Genomic DNA, 15,081 nt, shown 5'->3' on the forward strand with positions numbered 1-15,081 from the left:
TAGTTTAGAAGATGCAACCACAATTATGGGAAAGACTACTGACTTGACAGTTGTCCAAAAGACAATCATCGACACTCTCCACAAGGAGGGTAAGCCACAGAAGGTCATTGCTGAGAGGGCTGCTGTTCACAGAGTGCTGTATCAAAATATATTTATAGGAAGTTGACTGGAAGGAAAAAGTGTGGTAGGAAAAGGTGCACAAGCAACAGGGATGACTTCAGCCTTGGGAAGATTGTCAGGAAAAGTCGATTCAAAAACTCGGGAGATCTTCACAAGGAGTGGACTGAAGCCGGAGTCAGCGCATCAAGAGTCATCACGCTCAGACATATTAAAGAAAAGGGCTACAGCTGTCACATTCCTAAAACCAAGCCACTTCTGAACCAGAAAAAAACATCAGAAGCATTTCACCTTGGGTAAGAAGGAAAAAACTGGATTGTTGCTCAGTGGTCCACAGTCCTCTTTTCAGGTGAAAGTAAATTTTATTTGGAAATCAAGGTCTGGAGTCAAGTCAAGTCACCTTTCTTTATATAGCGCTTTAAACAAAATACATTGTGTCAAAGCAACTGAACAACATTCACTAGGAAAACAGTGTGTCAATAATGCAAAATGATAGTAAAAGGCAGTTCATCATTGAATTCAGTTATGTCATCTCTGTTCAGTTAAATAGTGTCTGTGCATTTATTTGCAATCAAGTCAATGATATCGCTGTAGATGAAGTGACCCCAACTAAGCAAGCCAGAGGTGACAGCGGCAAGGAACCGAAACTCCAGCGGTGACAGAATGGAGAAAAAAACCTTGGGAGAAACCAGGCTGTGTTGGGGGAACAGTTCTCCTCTGACCAGACGAAACCAGTAGTTCAATTCCAGGCTGGAGTCTGGAGGAAGAGGAGAGGCGCAGAATCCAAAGTCCATTGTGAAGTGTCCGAAGTCAGTGATGATTTTAGTGCCGTGACGTCTGCTGGTGTTGGTTCCTTGTGTTTTATCAAGTCCAAAATCAATGCAGCCATCTACCAGGAGATTTTGGAGCACTTTATGCTTCCATCTGCTGACAAGCTTAATGGAGATGCTGATAATTTTGCAGCAGGAATTTAGCACCTACCCACAGTGCCAAAACCACTTCCAAGTGGTTTGCTGATCATGATATAACTGTGCTTGATTGGCCAGCGAACTCACCTGACCTGAACCTCACAGAGAATCTATGGGGTATTGTGAAGAGGAAGATAAGTAATATCTAACAAACAATACAGAGGAGCTGATGTCCGCTATCAAAGCAACCTGCAGTGCAACAGACAGTAATTGCAAAAGGAGCCCCAACCAAGTACTGAGTGCATAACTAAACCTACTTTGGGGATCTTGAATATTTCTGTTTTGTAAATCTTTTTTTTTGATTGATCTTTGAGAAAATATTCTAATTTTTTGGAGATACTGAAGCTGTAAGTCGTAACCATCAGACCTCAAACAAAAAACTCTTAAAATATTTCAGTTTGTGTGCAATGAATCTACAATATAAAAAGTCTGCTTTTTTTGAAAGTGGGGGGGTCACCTCCCCCGCGTCCCCCGCGTAATCTACGCCCCTGCTTCCATGCATACTTCTGTTCTATTTACATGGTGTATTGTTTCTAAAATATGCTGACAACTCTGAAGCATCTTTAATACACTTTAATATATTTAAATGTGTACACAGATTACTGTCTATCACTTTTATTATTACAATTTTCTGTACGGTTGCTCTGCTGATGAAACACCTCTCCACCTTCACTCTTTCTCCAGCTTATTTTACTTTCCCCTTCCAGTCCCATGCTCTTCAGCTTTATACTTATCTGGAAAGAATCACATAAAACATGGAAAATCATGCCACACTTATTCGGCTATACGTACGAGACAATTATGTGTGATGCTGGTGTGCTGTAATGTATTTTAAGCCATTTTAGTTTTCATTAGTTTTCATTTAGTTTAGTTTTCATAAAACAGGTTCACTTGGCTGTAACAATTCAACAATGAAACTGAAATGTGTGTTTAAGATGAATACAAACCTCATTCAGAATGGCCGTCTGCGAAGGATCATTCAATGAGCATTTTCCATTACAGGCCAATTTCAGTCGGACAATCTGATTTCTAATTAATTTAGCATCTGCAGAAATACAGAGTTAAAGTCATTCTCACCATAGAAGATACATGAATAAATTAAAACTTATCATAGTTGTTTCAAGTCATTTTGTTTTAATACATTTATTTTGTTAGATGCTAAACTCACCTCCATAGCAGATAAAAGGCTGCTGTAGATCACAGCTGTATTGAGCCCATTTTCCAGAATCAGTTGTTGACATACCAACACAGTCATCAGATCCTGAACTCTGGGATGGTTGACCTGCTGCCCAGTGTCTGAAGAAGAGACTCCATTTATCAGACCATTCCCAAGAGTCCAGGAACAGACCAATCCAGAAGTACCATCCAGATAAAAGAATCTTATTTATCTGGTTATTTTGCTCAGAGTTGTTGATGGTGGGCAGGTCTCTGTAATTCTGTCTGCAGTAACTCTGAGCTTCACTCCAGCTTTTAGCGCTCTGTACTAAGATGTATCCAAAATTTTCTACTGAGAGATCCAAAGAAACAATCATGCAGTGCTTATCTTTTTTTGTCCCCAGTAAAAATTCACATTCACAAATATAAAAGAACAGGGAACTCACCAACGCACACAAAATATTGCTTATAGTTACATAACATATCATGCCAAACGCCGTTAACAGTAGCTACACAATCTCCATCCCCATTTGGCTGTCCCGAAGCCCAGTTATAGTACTGAGAAGATGTGTTTTCTCCATTAGACCAACCCCAGCGTTTCTGTGTCCCCCTCTTCAGTCCAATCCACACTGATCCACTGTATCCAGCATCCACTATATTTACCAGCCTGTTCACATCATCCATGCTGTCTACAGTAGCCAGATCAGTGAATCTCTCTCTGCAGTAACTCTGAGCCTCTGGCCACGACATTCTCACATTTATATAGTGATACTGACGAGAAAGAGCAGAACTGCTCCAGAAGAGCCCTGTTAAAATCAACATGTTACACCATCTATATATGAACACATCATCATAAATACAGATTAGAAATGACCACACCAACCTGACAGCAGAAGCAGCACAAACAGACTCCCATCCATGACTGTTCTCACAGATCCTCTCTGCTGTACAGTATGTGTGCTACGGTTGTAAATGTTGTACATACAGAACACTGTACATGATGTTGATTACACATTTTCTTAGGTAAACATCAGACAGTGTGAACTTTCCAAACTTGGAATTTGTTTCTAGAAGGCTGCTGGTTTGTTCTCCATAAGCTGCATGGCTAAAACAAAGTACACTTAGCATACTGTAGCACAAATAACGTGTAAATAAGACTGCCCCATGCTCCTCAGCTTTTCAAGTGAAGAGATTTATAGAAACTGTGGTTCCTAATTATTGTGATCAAACATTTGCCTTGCATTTCAAGATGAAAAGACAAAGATTGAATGTGAAGCATATTCCACTTCTTACCTCCGAGACTGTGTTCTGATCTATATGACCTTATTTTTATTGTGAGTAGGCCTATTAGGCTTATCATTATTGCTGATCACTGTTGTTGTGCTATGATATTGTAATATTTACCATTGTATAATCAGAGAAATATAGAAAAGTTTATGAAAGTGTCACTCCACAATACAACAGAAAAAATATAAATATGTTTGGCATTTTATTGTAACATTAATCAGTGTCTAACTCACCTTCCTAAGGAAAGGATATGGACCAGAAGACATTGCAATTACTAAATGATATTTAGACAGACTTAAAGAAGTTCCAGATCTATACTTGTGCTCTTATTATTTCAGTTATTTTGCCCTTAATGTAAATGAAAACGTGCAAACAAGATTCTTGCTATTGTGAATTTATTTTGATGTTTATTTTGATTTTGATTTATTTTTAATGCGTGGTTTATATACATGTTGCTGCCGATTGGTCTGACATTTTTAACACATCCACCAAACAAGAGAAAATGTACCTAAACTCCGCTGCACACTGTTACACACTGTTGTTCAAACCGGAAACCGCCGCAAAACGTTGCACACCGGTTTGAGCTTGAACTTGCTCCTGTTCTACTTCGAGAGGTTAGAACTGTCCGTCTGTGCTTTTTCACTCCTCCCCTAACTGCTTTTCTTAGTATAAGCATCATTCAGTGTAAATTGTGATAATTGTAATTAATCATCACAATTACAATTTCAAGGGAATAATCAATAATTATGATTTTTGAAATAATCGTGCAGCCCTACTATCTAGCCATCCATCCATCCATCCATCCATCCATCCATCCATCTAATGTGTACTGGCCTAAAGGTTAATGAACTGAAAGTCTCGCACATTCAATATAAATTCTCAGCATTCTTTCTTAAAATGTATTTGTGTACTTCCATGCATTCTTCTGTTCTATTTACAGGATGTATTGTTTCTAAAATATGCTGACAATCCTGAAGCATCTTTAATACACTTTAATATGTTTAAATGGGTACACAGATTACTGTCTATCACTTTCATTATTATAATTTTATGTACGGTTGCTCTGCTGATGAAACACCTCTCCACCTTCACTCTTTCTCCAGCTTATTTTTCTTTCCACTTCCAGTCCCTTGCTCTTCAGCCTTTTACTTATCTGGAAAGAATCACATAAAACATGGAAGATTATGCCACACTTATTCAGCTATACGTACGAGACAATTATGCGGGATGCTGGTTTGGTGTAATGTATTTTAAGCCATTTTAGTTTTCGTTGGGTGTAACAATTCAACGATGTGTTTAAGATGAATACAAACCTGCTTCAGAAAGGCCGTCTGTAGCAAAGGATCATTCAATGAGCATTTTCCATTACAGGTCAATTTCAGTCGGACAATCCGATTTCTAATTAATTCATCATCTGCAGAAATAAAGAGTTAAAGTCATTCTCAAAATAAAAGATACATGAACAAATTAAAACTTATCATAGTTGTTTCAAGTCATTTTGTTTTGATAAATTGATTTTGTTAGATGCTAAACTCACCTCCATAGCAGATAAAAGGCTGCTGTAGATCACAGCTGTATTGAGTCCATTTCCCAGAATCAGTTCTTGACATACCAACACAGTCATCAGATCCTGAACTCTGGGATGGTTGACCTGCTGCCCAGTGTCTGAAGAAGAGACTCCATTTATCAGACCATTCCCAAGAGTCCCGGAACAGACCAATCCAGATGTAACATCCAGATAAAAGAATCTTATTTATCTGGTTATTTTGCTCAGAGTTGTTGATGGTGGGCAGGTCTGTGTAATTCTGTCTGCAGTAACTCTGAGCATCACTCCAGGTTATAGGGCTCTGTATCATGTTGTATCCAGAATTTTCTACTGAGAGATGCAAAGAAACAATCATGCAGTGCTTAGCTTTTTTTTTTGTCCCCAGTCAAAATTCACATTCACAAATTTAAAAGTACAGGGAACTCACCATAGCACACAAAATATCGCTTATTAGCACATGACATATCATGCCAAACACCGTTAACAGTAGCTACACAATCCCCATCCTCATCTGGCTGTTCTGAATCCCAGTTATAGTACTGAGAAGTTGTGTTTTCTCCATTAGACCAACCCCAGCGTTTCTGTGTCCCCCTCTTCAGTCCAATCCACACTGATCCACTGTATCCAGCATCCACTATATTTACCAGCCTGTTCACATCATCCATGCTGTCTACAGTAGCCAGATCAGTGAATCTCTCTCTGCAGTAACTCTGAGCCTCTGGCCACGACATTCTCACATTTATATAGTGATACTGACGAGAAAGAGCAGAACTGCTCCAGAAGAGCCCTGTTAAAATCAACATGTTAAACCATCTATATGTAAACACATCATCATAAATACAGATTACAAATGATCACACCAACCTGACAGCAGAAGCAGCACAAACAGACTCCCATCCATGACTGCTCTCACAGAGCCACACTCCTGTCACCACTGTCTGCTGTTTCTAATAGGAGAATATGTGAAACTGAAGCCTTACCTTTCTTCACAGGGGTGACGAATGCACACAGAACACTGCACATGGGTGCTGTAATTAATGTTGAAAAACGTTTTAGAGAATTTCCTTAATTAAACATCAGGCAGTGTGGAATTTGCAAGCTTGCGTCCGGTAACTAAACCGCAGCTGGCTTGATCTCCATAAGCTGCCTGAAAAACTAATTTTCAAAGAAACTATGAAAACAAGTAAGACTATTGTAAGCTTTTGAATCATCCGTTGCTCATCCGTGGGCAACAAAATATGCTTGAAACATACAAAAGCATTCAACATGATTTAAAAAAAAAAGAGTAAAGCCTTGTGTAAATAATAGATACAGTTTAACCAAATGTTGCATTGATGTTACAAATAAAACTGGATTTGTGCAAAATGACAGTGGTACATGAGCCCAACAACTGAACTGGAAGTCTGCTGGAACTGAGGTCTGCAGGATGGTAGCTCTCCAGGAGCAGGGTTGGAGATCCCTGGCTTAGTCCATTGCTGTTTACTCTGCTGATACACAACTGTGCAGCAAAACCACATCATTAAAGTCAGCATACAGAGAGGAGATGCATCAGGTATCAGGCTGGTGCAAAGTCAACAACCTGTCTTTGAACAAGAATAAAAGAGATGGCTGTTGACTTTAGAAGAGCACACATCATCAACTCTCTGCTAAACATCAATGGTTCCTCTGTGGAGATCGTCAGGAGCACCAAATTCATCTGTGCTCATCTGATGGTGAATATCACCTGGGGCCTGTTTCAATAAGGAGGTTTAACCAACTCTTGAGTTGACTTACTCTGAGATGGGAAACTCTGAGTTTTCGTGTTCAGAACAGCTGAATTGTGTAAGTTTAGTCAACTCTGAGTAGGTTGACTCTGAGTTTAGTCCATGCACCAAGAGTATTTAATATATTAAGTATTTCTTCCAAACAATTCATTAAAGTTCCGCTAATTAATGTTACATTTACTGCAACTTTTACAATGGATTATACTTCTCATAGTTATAATGTATTAAAAGACTCATATCTTGCAATTTTTCCTATGCTACTTTACTTAAAGTGGACAGAGGCCACTTAAAAGTTGTAGCAATAATAACAACAACAACAACAACATTTTTTTTCTCTCTCAAACAAATAGGATCAGATCAGATGAATGTGTAATATGACACATTTGCTTTGAACTATTTTTGTTGTAATATCAGTTTGATTATTTTGATGGTACCTTTAGACAGCTGATGATAAGGGACTGTTCATTCATTATAATGCCTTAAGAATACCCTTATAATGTTTTATAAATACAGGTTTCATAGAAAGTGTTACCAATTATTATTATTTTTTTTTTATCAAATCACCTCCCTTCCCTTTAATGGTAACTGGTAACACTGACATGCAGGCAAACAAATATGTCAAATTTAAGCGTTCAAGTGTTATTTTAAAATAATGTATTCATTTTAATTTGACATTTTTATGATATAAGTATTAGCTTTTCATCAACTCATAAAACCCCTCTTTAATTTACCCCAATTTGAAAAACCTTGGAGTAATGTTATGTTTGTTTCATTTGATCAAAGCAATCTTAAATGAATCCAAAATGTAGTCAGAATACCTGAAATAAGTCATCTAGATTATTTTAATGACTACAATTTGCATCCTTTAATTTGTAATCAGTACCAGAGTACGATTTCTAAGAGATTTGCACTGAGATTTGCCATTTTGGAAGGTTTTAAATGACCAGCCACATGAACAAAGTTAGTCATTTGCAAAAAAACAGAAGGTGTTGGAAATTTGTGCATGTGAAAGTTGAAAATGTTTATCCACTATCTTATGAGTGAATAATTCTGAATCTAAAATTGTTTTTTATTATGATTGCAATTATTTATCATTATTGTTTACACATGAAGCATTTCCATAAAAGAGTTTTTTTTTTTTTTTTTAATAAGGTGGCATTTTTGCATGGTTGGTCTACATGTAAATAGAAAAGGGCTACTCCTGTACTAAATTCATAGGTTGATTTATTCAAGGCTAATCCTTTAGTCCTGGTTTTGCAATGCAAATTTACTGTCAACTTTTCAAACTTGGAATTTGTAACTAGAAGGCTGCTGGTTTATTCTCCATAAGCTGCATGGCTAAAACAAAGTACAATTAGGAAACTGTAGCACAAGTAACATGTAAATAAGACTAAGTATGACATTTAGACACCACTGAAAATATATTTAAATTCTATTGTTAGATTTACTGATAGGGATTAGAATCACAAGATCACAAGAACAAAACTTCAAGTTGAGTTTTTGTGTAAATGTGAAAGAAGAATCATATTTTTCAAATAACATGTTTTATCGAAAGGCTTCTAGTGACAGGTACAACCCAAATGTTTAAACCAAATGTACAATCTTTTACAATTTTTTAGAGGTAGCTATTTTCTTTGTGGATGATTTTTCAAAAGCATTCGAACCCGATAAATCACGTTACAAGCTAGTTCTATGTGCCCAACACATTACTGCAGTTGTATTTCATTACTACTCTCGTATTTCACCTTGTGTCACATTGCAGGGTGGAGCTATGGTAGATTTGCACTAAGTAATAGACACTCTGAATAATTTTGTTTACCATTTGCATTATGATTACTATTATTATTACACTGGCATGTATTTATTTATTTTTTTTTAAGTAAAATGCACTTAATTTAATTTAATTTAATACCCCCCAGGAAACAAGGCTAAATAGCTTATACAATTTCTTTTATACAGAAAATCCAGGTTAGGTTCATAGAGTAAGTTACCAAGTTAACTGACTCTGCGTATGAGTTACCTCTCTTTCAGAAACGGCTTAACTTACCCTGCTTTCTCGGGTTTGACAAACCTCCCATTCTGAAACAGAAAACTCAGAGTTTCCCTCCCTTCAGGGTTAACATACGCAGAGTTTTCACTTAACCTCCTTTCTTAAACCGGCCCCTGGTCTCTTAACACCAGCTGCAAATTGAAGAATGCCCAGAAGTGTCTCTACTTTCACAAAGGCTGAGGAAAGCTCACCTCTCTTTCTCCAGCTTATTTTGCTCTCACTTTCCAGCCCCATGTTCTTCAGCTTTTCATTTATCTGGAAGACCAGCAAGGAAGATAAAGAACAAAAAACATCACATATACAGGCTACAAATCATCTATAGACCTAAATAACAAAATCAACAGCAACAATATTAATGATATGAGTAGTATTGTCGTTTACACTGTCATGAAATGTATTTTAAGGCATTGTTTTTTTTTAACTGCTTCACCTTGCTGTACACACTCTGCAAGCTTTTGCAACAGAAACTGAAACTGAACACAGTGTTTGAATTATATACACACCTCATTGAGACCGGTTGTCTCAAATAATCATTTACTGTGCATTTTCCATTTCAGTTCAATTTCACTCGGACAATCTGTTTTCTAATCACTTTTCACCCGGAGCAGTGATTCTCAATCTTTTTTCTCCACACAGAAAACAGAACCATTATAAGCATACATAATTCTAATTCACAATGATATGTGTTGTAACACAAAACATGTTAGAGAAAGCATCCAATGAAGTGACTAAAGGAAGAACAAAGTCAGATTGGATAACAGGTTAGTTGGTGGAATTGGGGTTGGAGGAGGGAGTTAGTTGCAAGCACACAAAACAGGTAGATCCAAATACAGTGTTTATTAGAGTATCCAAAATCAATAATCCAGTCACGCAAAGGTGGAAATCCAGATAAGCAGTCCAAAAACAAGTAACATGAACAATGGCAAGGAAATACAGGGTGACATAAGACAAGGACTCCATAACAATGACAGAAACAAACAGGGTATATATAGACAGGTGCAAACAATGTAAGTGGGAAAAGCTGTGTGCCAATGAAGAGTGATGAGTCCAGACAAAAAAGGTTTGTGTGAAATGCAGTTCCTGAAGTGGGGTGATGATATGGGGAAGTGAGACCTCTAGTGGACACCCAGGGATACACGAACCAGACACTGTGACAATCAGATCTCTCTATAATGTCCCCTACTGTAATCCTTCATTTTGTCCAATAAAGAAGGAATATAATTTGAACTATTGTTTTAACTATGTATGTTTTTATTATTAGCTATTTTATTACTTTATTTATTTATTGCATTGTATTAAATAATTTAAATGTAAATTCACAGTAGTAAAGGCAACCTAATATAAAGTGGGACCCTAAATTTATTTCCCTCCTCACTAAAATACATACCTAAACTCCTATTACCATTTATTTATATTTATATTATTTATATTTACATTTAAGCATTTAACTTTAAAAAATGTTATGTATGCGTCTTATTTGTAAACTGAACTCATGACCTTGCTGTGGTAAGTGTCATACTAAACACCAAATAATCTTTAAAAACTCTACATCTGCTATTCTGATGCTCTATTCTACTAGCCAAACTAATAACACACTGTACTTCTGTGTAACTAAATATGCAATTAAAATCCTTACAAGGCAATACTTTTTTATACAAACTTGAATGTGTTCTCATATATACAATAGTGTACTTCTGCATTTTTCTCAGAGTTGTACGGTAGCAAAGATCCAGACAATCTTAATTTATAGTATGGCTCGATTGGATATAAAATGAAACAAGTAATGTATATTTCAGAAATACTTATAGTAAATATTCAGGTTTGCACCAGAAGTACTTATAGAAGTTATATGTACTATTCTTAATGGGTAAATACCTTTTAGTTTTGTGATACACAGACAGAATCATTTACATGTAATAGTATCTTGTTTTGAAAGAAACAGCCAGTTTTTGCATAAAATGTAGTCTAAATGTAAAGAGAAAATGGATACTCCCATGTTCATGAACTCACAGAGGTAGGATTTCAAGGTTTTATTCTTACAATTCAAATTGATTTGTCCTCAAATACTTCTGTGCTAAACCTTAATGTTATTATGACAAAATAAATAGACTTAAATAATTGAGAACTAGATCATAAATGATTTATTTACTAAATAAATCATTCATTTTAGTTATTTACAGAACGTAAAAAAAAATTCACGATTGATTCCATTAAATAAATATATTATGCAGTATCACAATTCATGATCATCTTCAATGATGGTTATTATTACTACCTCCCAGTTCTTTCAAATAATATAGTAAGTAGTTATATTTGTTTACTTTAGAGAGATTACTGCTTATTACATTTGTTATTTGAACTGGCTGTGTGGTTTCTCTCCAGATGAAACACCTCTTCACCTTCTCTCTTTCTCCAGTTTATTTTGCTCTCACTTTCCAGCCCCATGATCTTCAGCTTTTCACTCATCTGGAAAACCAGCAAGAAATTATTAAATTATCTGTGAAATATCATCACACTCCTGTTGGATACATATTATTTTTAACCCTAAAAACAACACTGATGATGATATGAGTGGTGCTGGTTGGTTATAAGCTATACTTGATATATTTGCCATTCTTGGCAAATTCTAGTGCAACAACACAATTTGACAATGAAACTAAAATGGTTGTTTAAAGCAGATGCAAACCTCATTCAGCATGGCCGTCTGCAGGGACAGATCATTCAATGTGCATTTTCCATAACAGGACAATTTCAGTCTGATGGTCTGTTTTTTAATGAACTTGTCATCTAGAGAAATACAGAGCTGAGTCATAGATAAATAAATAAATGAAAACATTGAATAGTTGTTTGTAAATATTTGTTTCAAATCTTCTTGTTTGAATTATTTGATTCTGTGAACTGGGGAAACTCACCTCCATGGCAGATAAAAGGCTGCTGTAGATCACAGCTGTATTGAGCCCATTTCCCAGAATCAGTTCTTGACATACCAACACAGTCATCAGATCCCGAACTCTGGGATGGTTGACCTGCTGCCCAGTGTCTGAAGAAGAGACTCCATTTATCAGACCATTCCCAAGAGTCCAGGAACAGACCAATCCAGATGTACCATCCAGATAAAATAATGTTATTTATCTGGTTATTTTGCTCAGAGTTGTTGATTGTGGGCAGGTCTCTGTAATTCTGTCTGCAGTAACTCTGAGCATCACTCCAGATTTTAGCACTCCTTACCAATATGTATCCGGAATTTTCTATCAAGAGACAAAAAGAAACAATCACGCAGTGCTTAGCTTTCTTTTCCCAGTTAAAATTCACATTTACATTCACAAATTGAAAAGAACTGGGAACTCACCATAGCACACAAAATATCGCTTATAGCTACATAACATATCATGCCAAACACCGTTATAAGTAGCTACACAATCTCCATCCCCATTTGGCTGTGCCGAAGCCCAGTTATAGTACTGAGAAGTTGTGTTTTCTCCATTAGACCAACCCCAGCGTTTCTGTGTCCCCCTCTTCAGTCCAATCCACACTGATCCACTGTATCCAGCATCCACTATATTTACCAGCCTGTTCACATCATCCATACTGTCTACAGTAGCCAGATCAGTGAATCTCTCTCTGCAGTAACTCTGAGCCTCTGGCCACGACATACTCACATTTATATAGTGATACTGACGAGAAAGAGCAGAACTGCTCCAGAAGAGCCCTGTTAAAATCAACATGTTAAACCATCTATATGTGAACACATCATCATAAATACAGATTACAAATGACCACACCAACCTGACAGCAGAAGCAGCACAAACAGACTCCCGTCCATGACTGCTTTTACAGATCCTCTCTACTGTTTATCACCACTTTCTGCTGCTGTATTCTAATTAGTAGGAAAGTAGGAAAATAAGTGGAACCGAAACCTATCTATTCTAATCTAATGCCACTATTGATAAGTGAAAAGAGAATCTAAAAATCACATTACACATTTCATAATTTTGCCATTAAAATTTGTAACAAAATGTAAAGGTTATATTTTTATCTGTTTTTGTACTACATTTCCTTTACACACAGTGTCACTTCTATGAAAGATGTTTATATATATATATATATATATATATATATATATATATATATATATATATATATATATATATAAATAGTGTGTGTGTGTATGTGTGTGTGTTGTGTGTGTGTGTCACTTCTATGAAAGATTTTTTTTTTTTTTTTTGTTCTGTATATATTTTAAATTTCTACTGTATCAGTGTCTCATCTGTGCTGCGTTGAGTAGTAAACAGTCTCATTACACATAAATCCTTGGAATCATGTCCTCATTTATCGGATTGCTGGGGAAAACATTTGCAAATTAACTCACCAAATTAACATGGTTGCCAGATAAACACAGGAAATCCAAATATGGGCATGACGAGTTGAATCACAAAATACTTGTCCTAAATGCACACTTGCTGCCCTCTACAGGAACTACTTCTGGTGTCACCTGATCAGGGTCAATTACAGGGATTTTAAGTGTTTAAACTGACAGTGTTACATCCATTCTCAGCAGGCCTGGTTCTACAGGGATGCTAGAAGATGTTAATGCAATGGCCAATCAGAAGCATTTAAATTATAATCTGGATTTCTGTGTTTAGTGCTGAGCAGATCCTCTCATTAAAACACACAAAGGGCAGACTCACTGCAAACATGACATTACTAGTAAGTAGCTTCATGAGACCACAGTCAGTTGAAGAGAGTGACATATTTGAAATTATTATAAAGGGAGTGCTATTTTTGTGCTTTCTAGGCTATAATCCATTCAGAATTTGAATATCAGAATTTTTGTTTTTCATGCTGCCAAGAGCCACATACACGGCCACATACATGCTGCAAAGCTATGAGAGTGACATCCACATATAAATGCTGTATTCACTCTCAGAATTGCAATGACTGACATAATCATAGCACGGGTAAGATATACAAATACCATCTTAATTTAATTTATGTATTACTAAAGGATTTGCACACTTTTTACACTCTTATCTGCATAACAAATGGCGATTTCATACAAAAATATAACCTGCATTATTAGAAATTAACAGTAGCTTAATTACATTAGCATTTTAAACTAGAGCATTAGTTTCAGACTATGATTATGGTGGCATAAATAATGTGCAGTGATGGGGGCCTTCATGATGCTCTAAAGGATATAGTTCATGATTTTACTTTCATGTTTTGTCCATTTTAAATTATTGATGGCGAAAGGAAGGTTTTTGCAGCATAACTTTCCTCTGAACTGCATCTCAAAACGATTTGTGGTCATCTGGTGGTCAAAGGATGAACAGCTGCTAACAAACTAATGTGTTACGATTTGGCAATGACAAAATTAAATATGCAAATGAGAAATAAATGCATAATTAATAATTGCATAATATGTGATCTCAACCACGCCACAGTCATTTGACTTACTGTATAGGCAAGGTTCATGTTCAGCTTCATATGAATTACATGATGATGATGATGATAATAATAATGCGAACTAGCTATTTCTAATGGATGAATATTTCTGCATCTACAATTATTTTATTATTGTTTCAGATTACACAGGAAGTGAATCATTTCCATGAAAGAGTAACTTATATTTAAAGAAACAAGCAACTTTTGCATAGCTAGTCTAAATGTAAATACAGGGGCGGATCTAGAAAAACATTGATGGGGTGGCAAGGAGGGGGCAGGAATTTTTGAGGGGTGGCAACATATGGCAGACGTATATGTACTGAATTTAGTTACAGTTATCACAGATTGATGATAAATATATGTGCACACTACAAAAGGACACAGGCTATCATTTACAAACTTAATCTCATGCAATCAATGTCTTGCATTTGAAACAGTTATAACAAACATTACAAACATATAAGGAATAAGTGACCATACCCATAAGCACCACCACACTCACTAATGCATACAGTATGCATCTACACGTAATTAAGAGCATTACAAAAGGTTTAGTGTTATCAATATGTCAATTTATTATAAGAAACACAGGACTTTAACAGCCAATGACATTTCCAGCTGGGGAGACTCAACTGATTTTCTACTGTTTAGAGTTAATCATCATCTAACTCAACCAGTCAAGAGCTAGATTTAACCTTAGATGTTATATGAATATGGTCCCTGAAGCATAGGTTTTATTAGCTGACAATA

The 15,081-nt window shown here is 36.2% G+C and overlaps 2 protein-coding genes across 3 annotated transcripts; both read right to left on the reverse strand.

Annotated features, from left to right (window-relative positions):
- Positions 1 to 1,548: 1,548 nt before the first annotated feature.
- LOC127935453 (macrophage mannose receptor 1-like) lies at positions 1,549 to 6,060 on the reverse strand. The gene is made up of 7 exons (XM_052533332.1): positions 5,938 to 6,060; positions 5,501 to 5,860; positions 5,061 to 5,400; positions 2,687 to 3,030; positions 2,254 to 2,592; positions 2,033 to 2,130; positions 1,549 to 1,819 (listed from the first exon to the last, which is right to left on the reverse strand). The coding sequence occupies exons 1-7, from the start codon at positions 5,972 to 5,974 to the stop codon at positions 1,685 to 1,687; spliced, it is 1,653 nt and encodes a 550-aa protein (XP_052389292.1). The 5' UTR covers positions 5,975 to 6,060; the 3' UTR covers positions 1,549 to 1,684.
- A 2,981-nt stretch (positions 6,061 to 9,041) lies between these two features.
- LOC127935707 (C-type mannose receptor 2-like) lies at positions 9,042 to 12,865 on the reverse strand. 2 transcript variants are annotated; one of them, XM_052533816.1, is made up of 6 exons: positions 12,673 to 12,865; positions 12,236 to 12,595; positions 11,799 to 12,134; positions 11,573 to 11,673; positions 11,232 to 11,352; positions 9,042 to 9,141 (listed from the first exon to the last, which is right to left on the reverse strand). In XM_052533816.1, exons 1-6 carry the CDS (start codon positions 12,707 to 12,709, stop codon positions 9,134 to 9,136), a joined length of 963 nt encoding a protein of 320 aa, XP_052389776.1. In that variant the 5' UTR covers positions 12,710 to 12,865; the 3' UTR covers positions 9,042 to 9,133. The 2 variants fall into 2 exon arrangements, with proteins under 2 accessions (XP_052389776.1, XP_052389768.1); XM_052533808.1 differs by lacking the exon at positions 9,042 to 9,141 and having other exon boundaries at positions 10,395 to 11,352; positions 12,673 to 12,864.
- Between the last annotated feature and the right edge of the window lie 2,216 nt (positions 12,866 to 15,081).

This window comes from Carassius gibelio, chromosome A2 (genome assembly GCF_023724105.1).
Source record: "Carassius gibelio isolate Cgi1373 ecotype wild population from Czech Republic chromosome A2, carGib1.2-hapl.c, whole genome shotgun sequence".
Classification (NCBI taxonomy): Eukaryota; Metazoa; Chordata; class Actinopteri; order Cypriniformes; family Cyprinidae; genus Carassius; species Carassius gibelio.

Coding starts and splice junctions, on each gene's coding strand:
- LOC127935453 (XM_052533332.1), bottom strand. CDS start 5,974: ATGGATGGGAGTCTGTTTGTGCTGCTTCTGCTGTCAG. Junction 5,861..5,937: donor TGTGCTGCTTCTGCTGTCAG/GTTGGTGTGATC, acceptor TGATTTTAACAG/GGCTCTTCTGGAGCAGTTCT. Junction 1,820..2,032: donor AGACGGCCATTCTGAATGAG/GTTTGTATTCAT, acceptor GATTCTTTCCAG/ATAAGTATAAAGCTGAAGAG.
- LOC127935707 (XM_052533808.1), bottom strand. CDS start 12,709: ATGGACGGGAGTCTGTTTGTGCTGCTTCTGCTGTCAG. Junction 11,674..11,798: donor GCCTTTTATCTGCCATGGAG/GTGAGTTTCCCC, acceptor GTATTTCTCTAG/ATGACAAGTTCATTAAAAAA. Junction 11,353..11,572: donor AGACGGCCATGCTGAATGAG/GTTTGCATCTGC, acceptor CTGGTTTTCCAG/ATGAGTGAAAAGCTGAAGAT.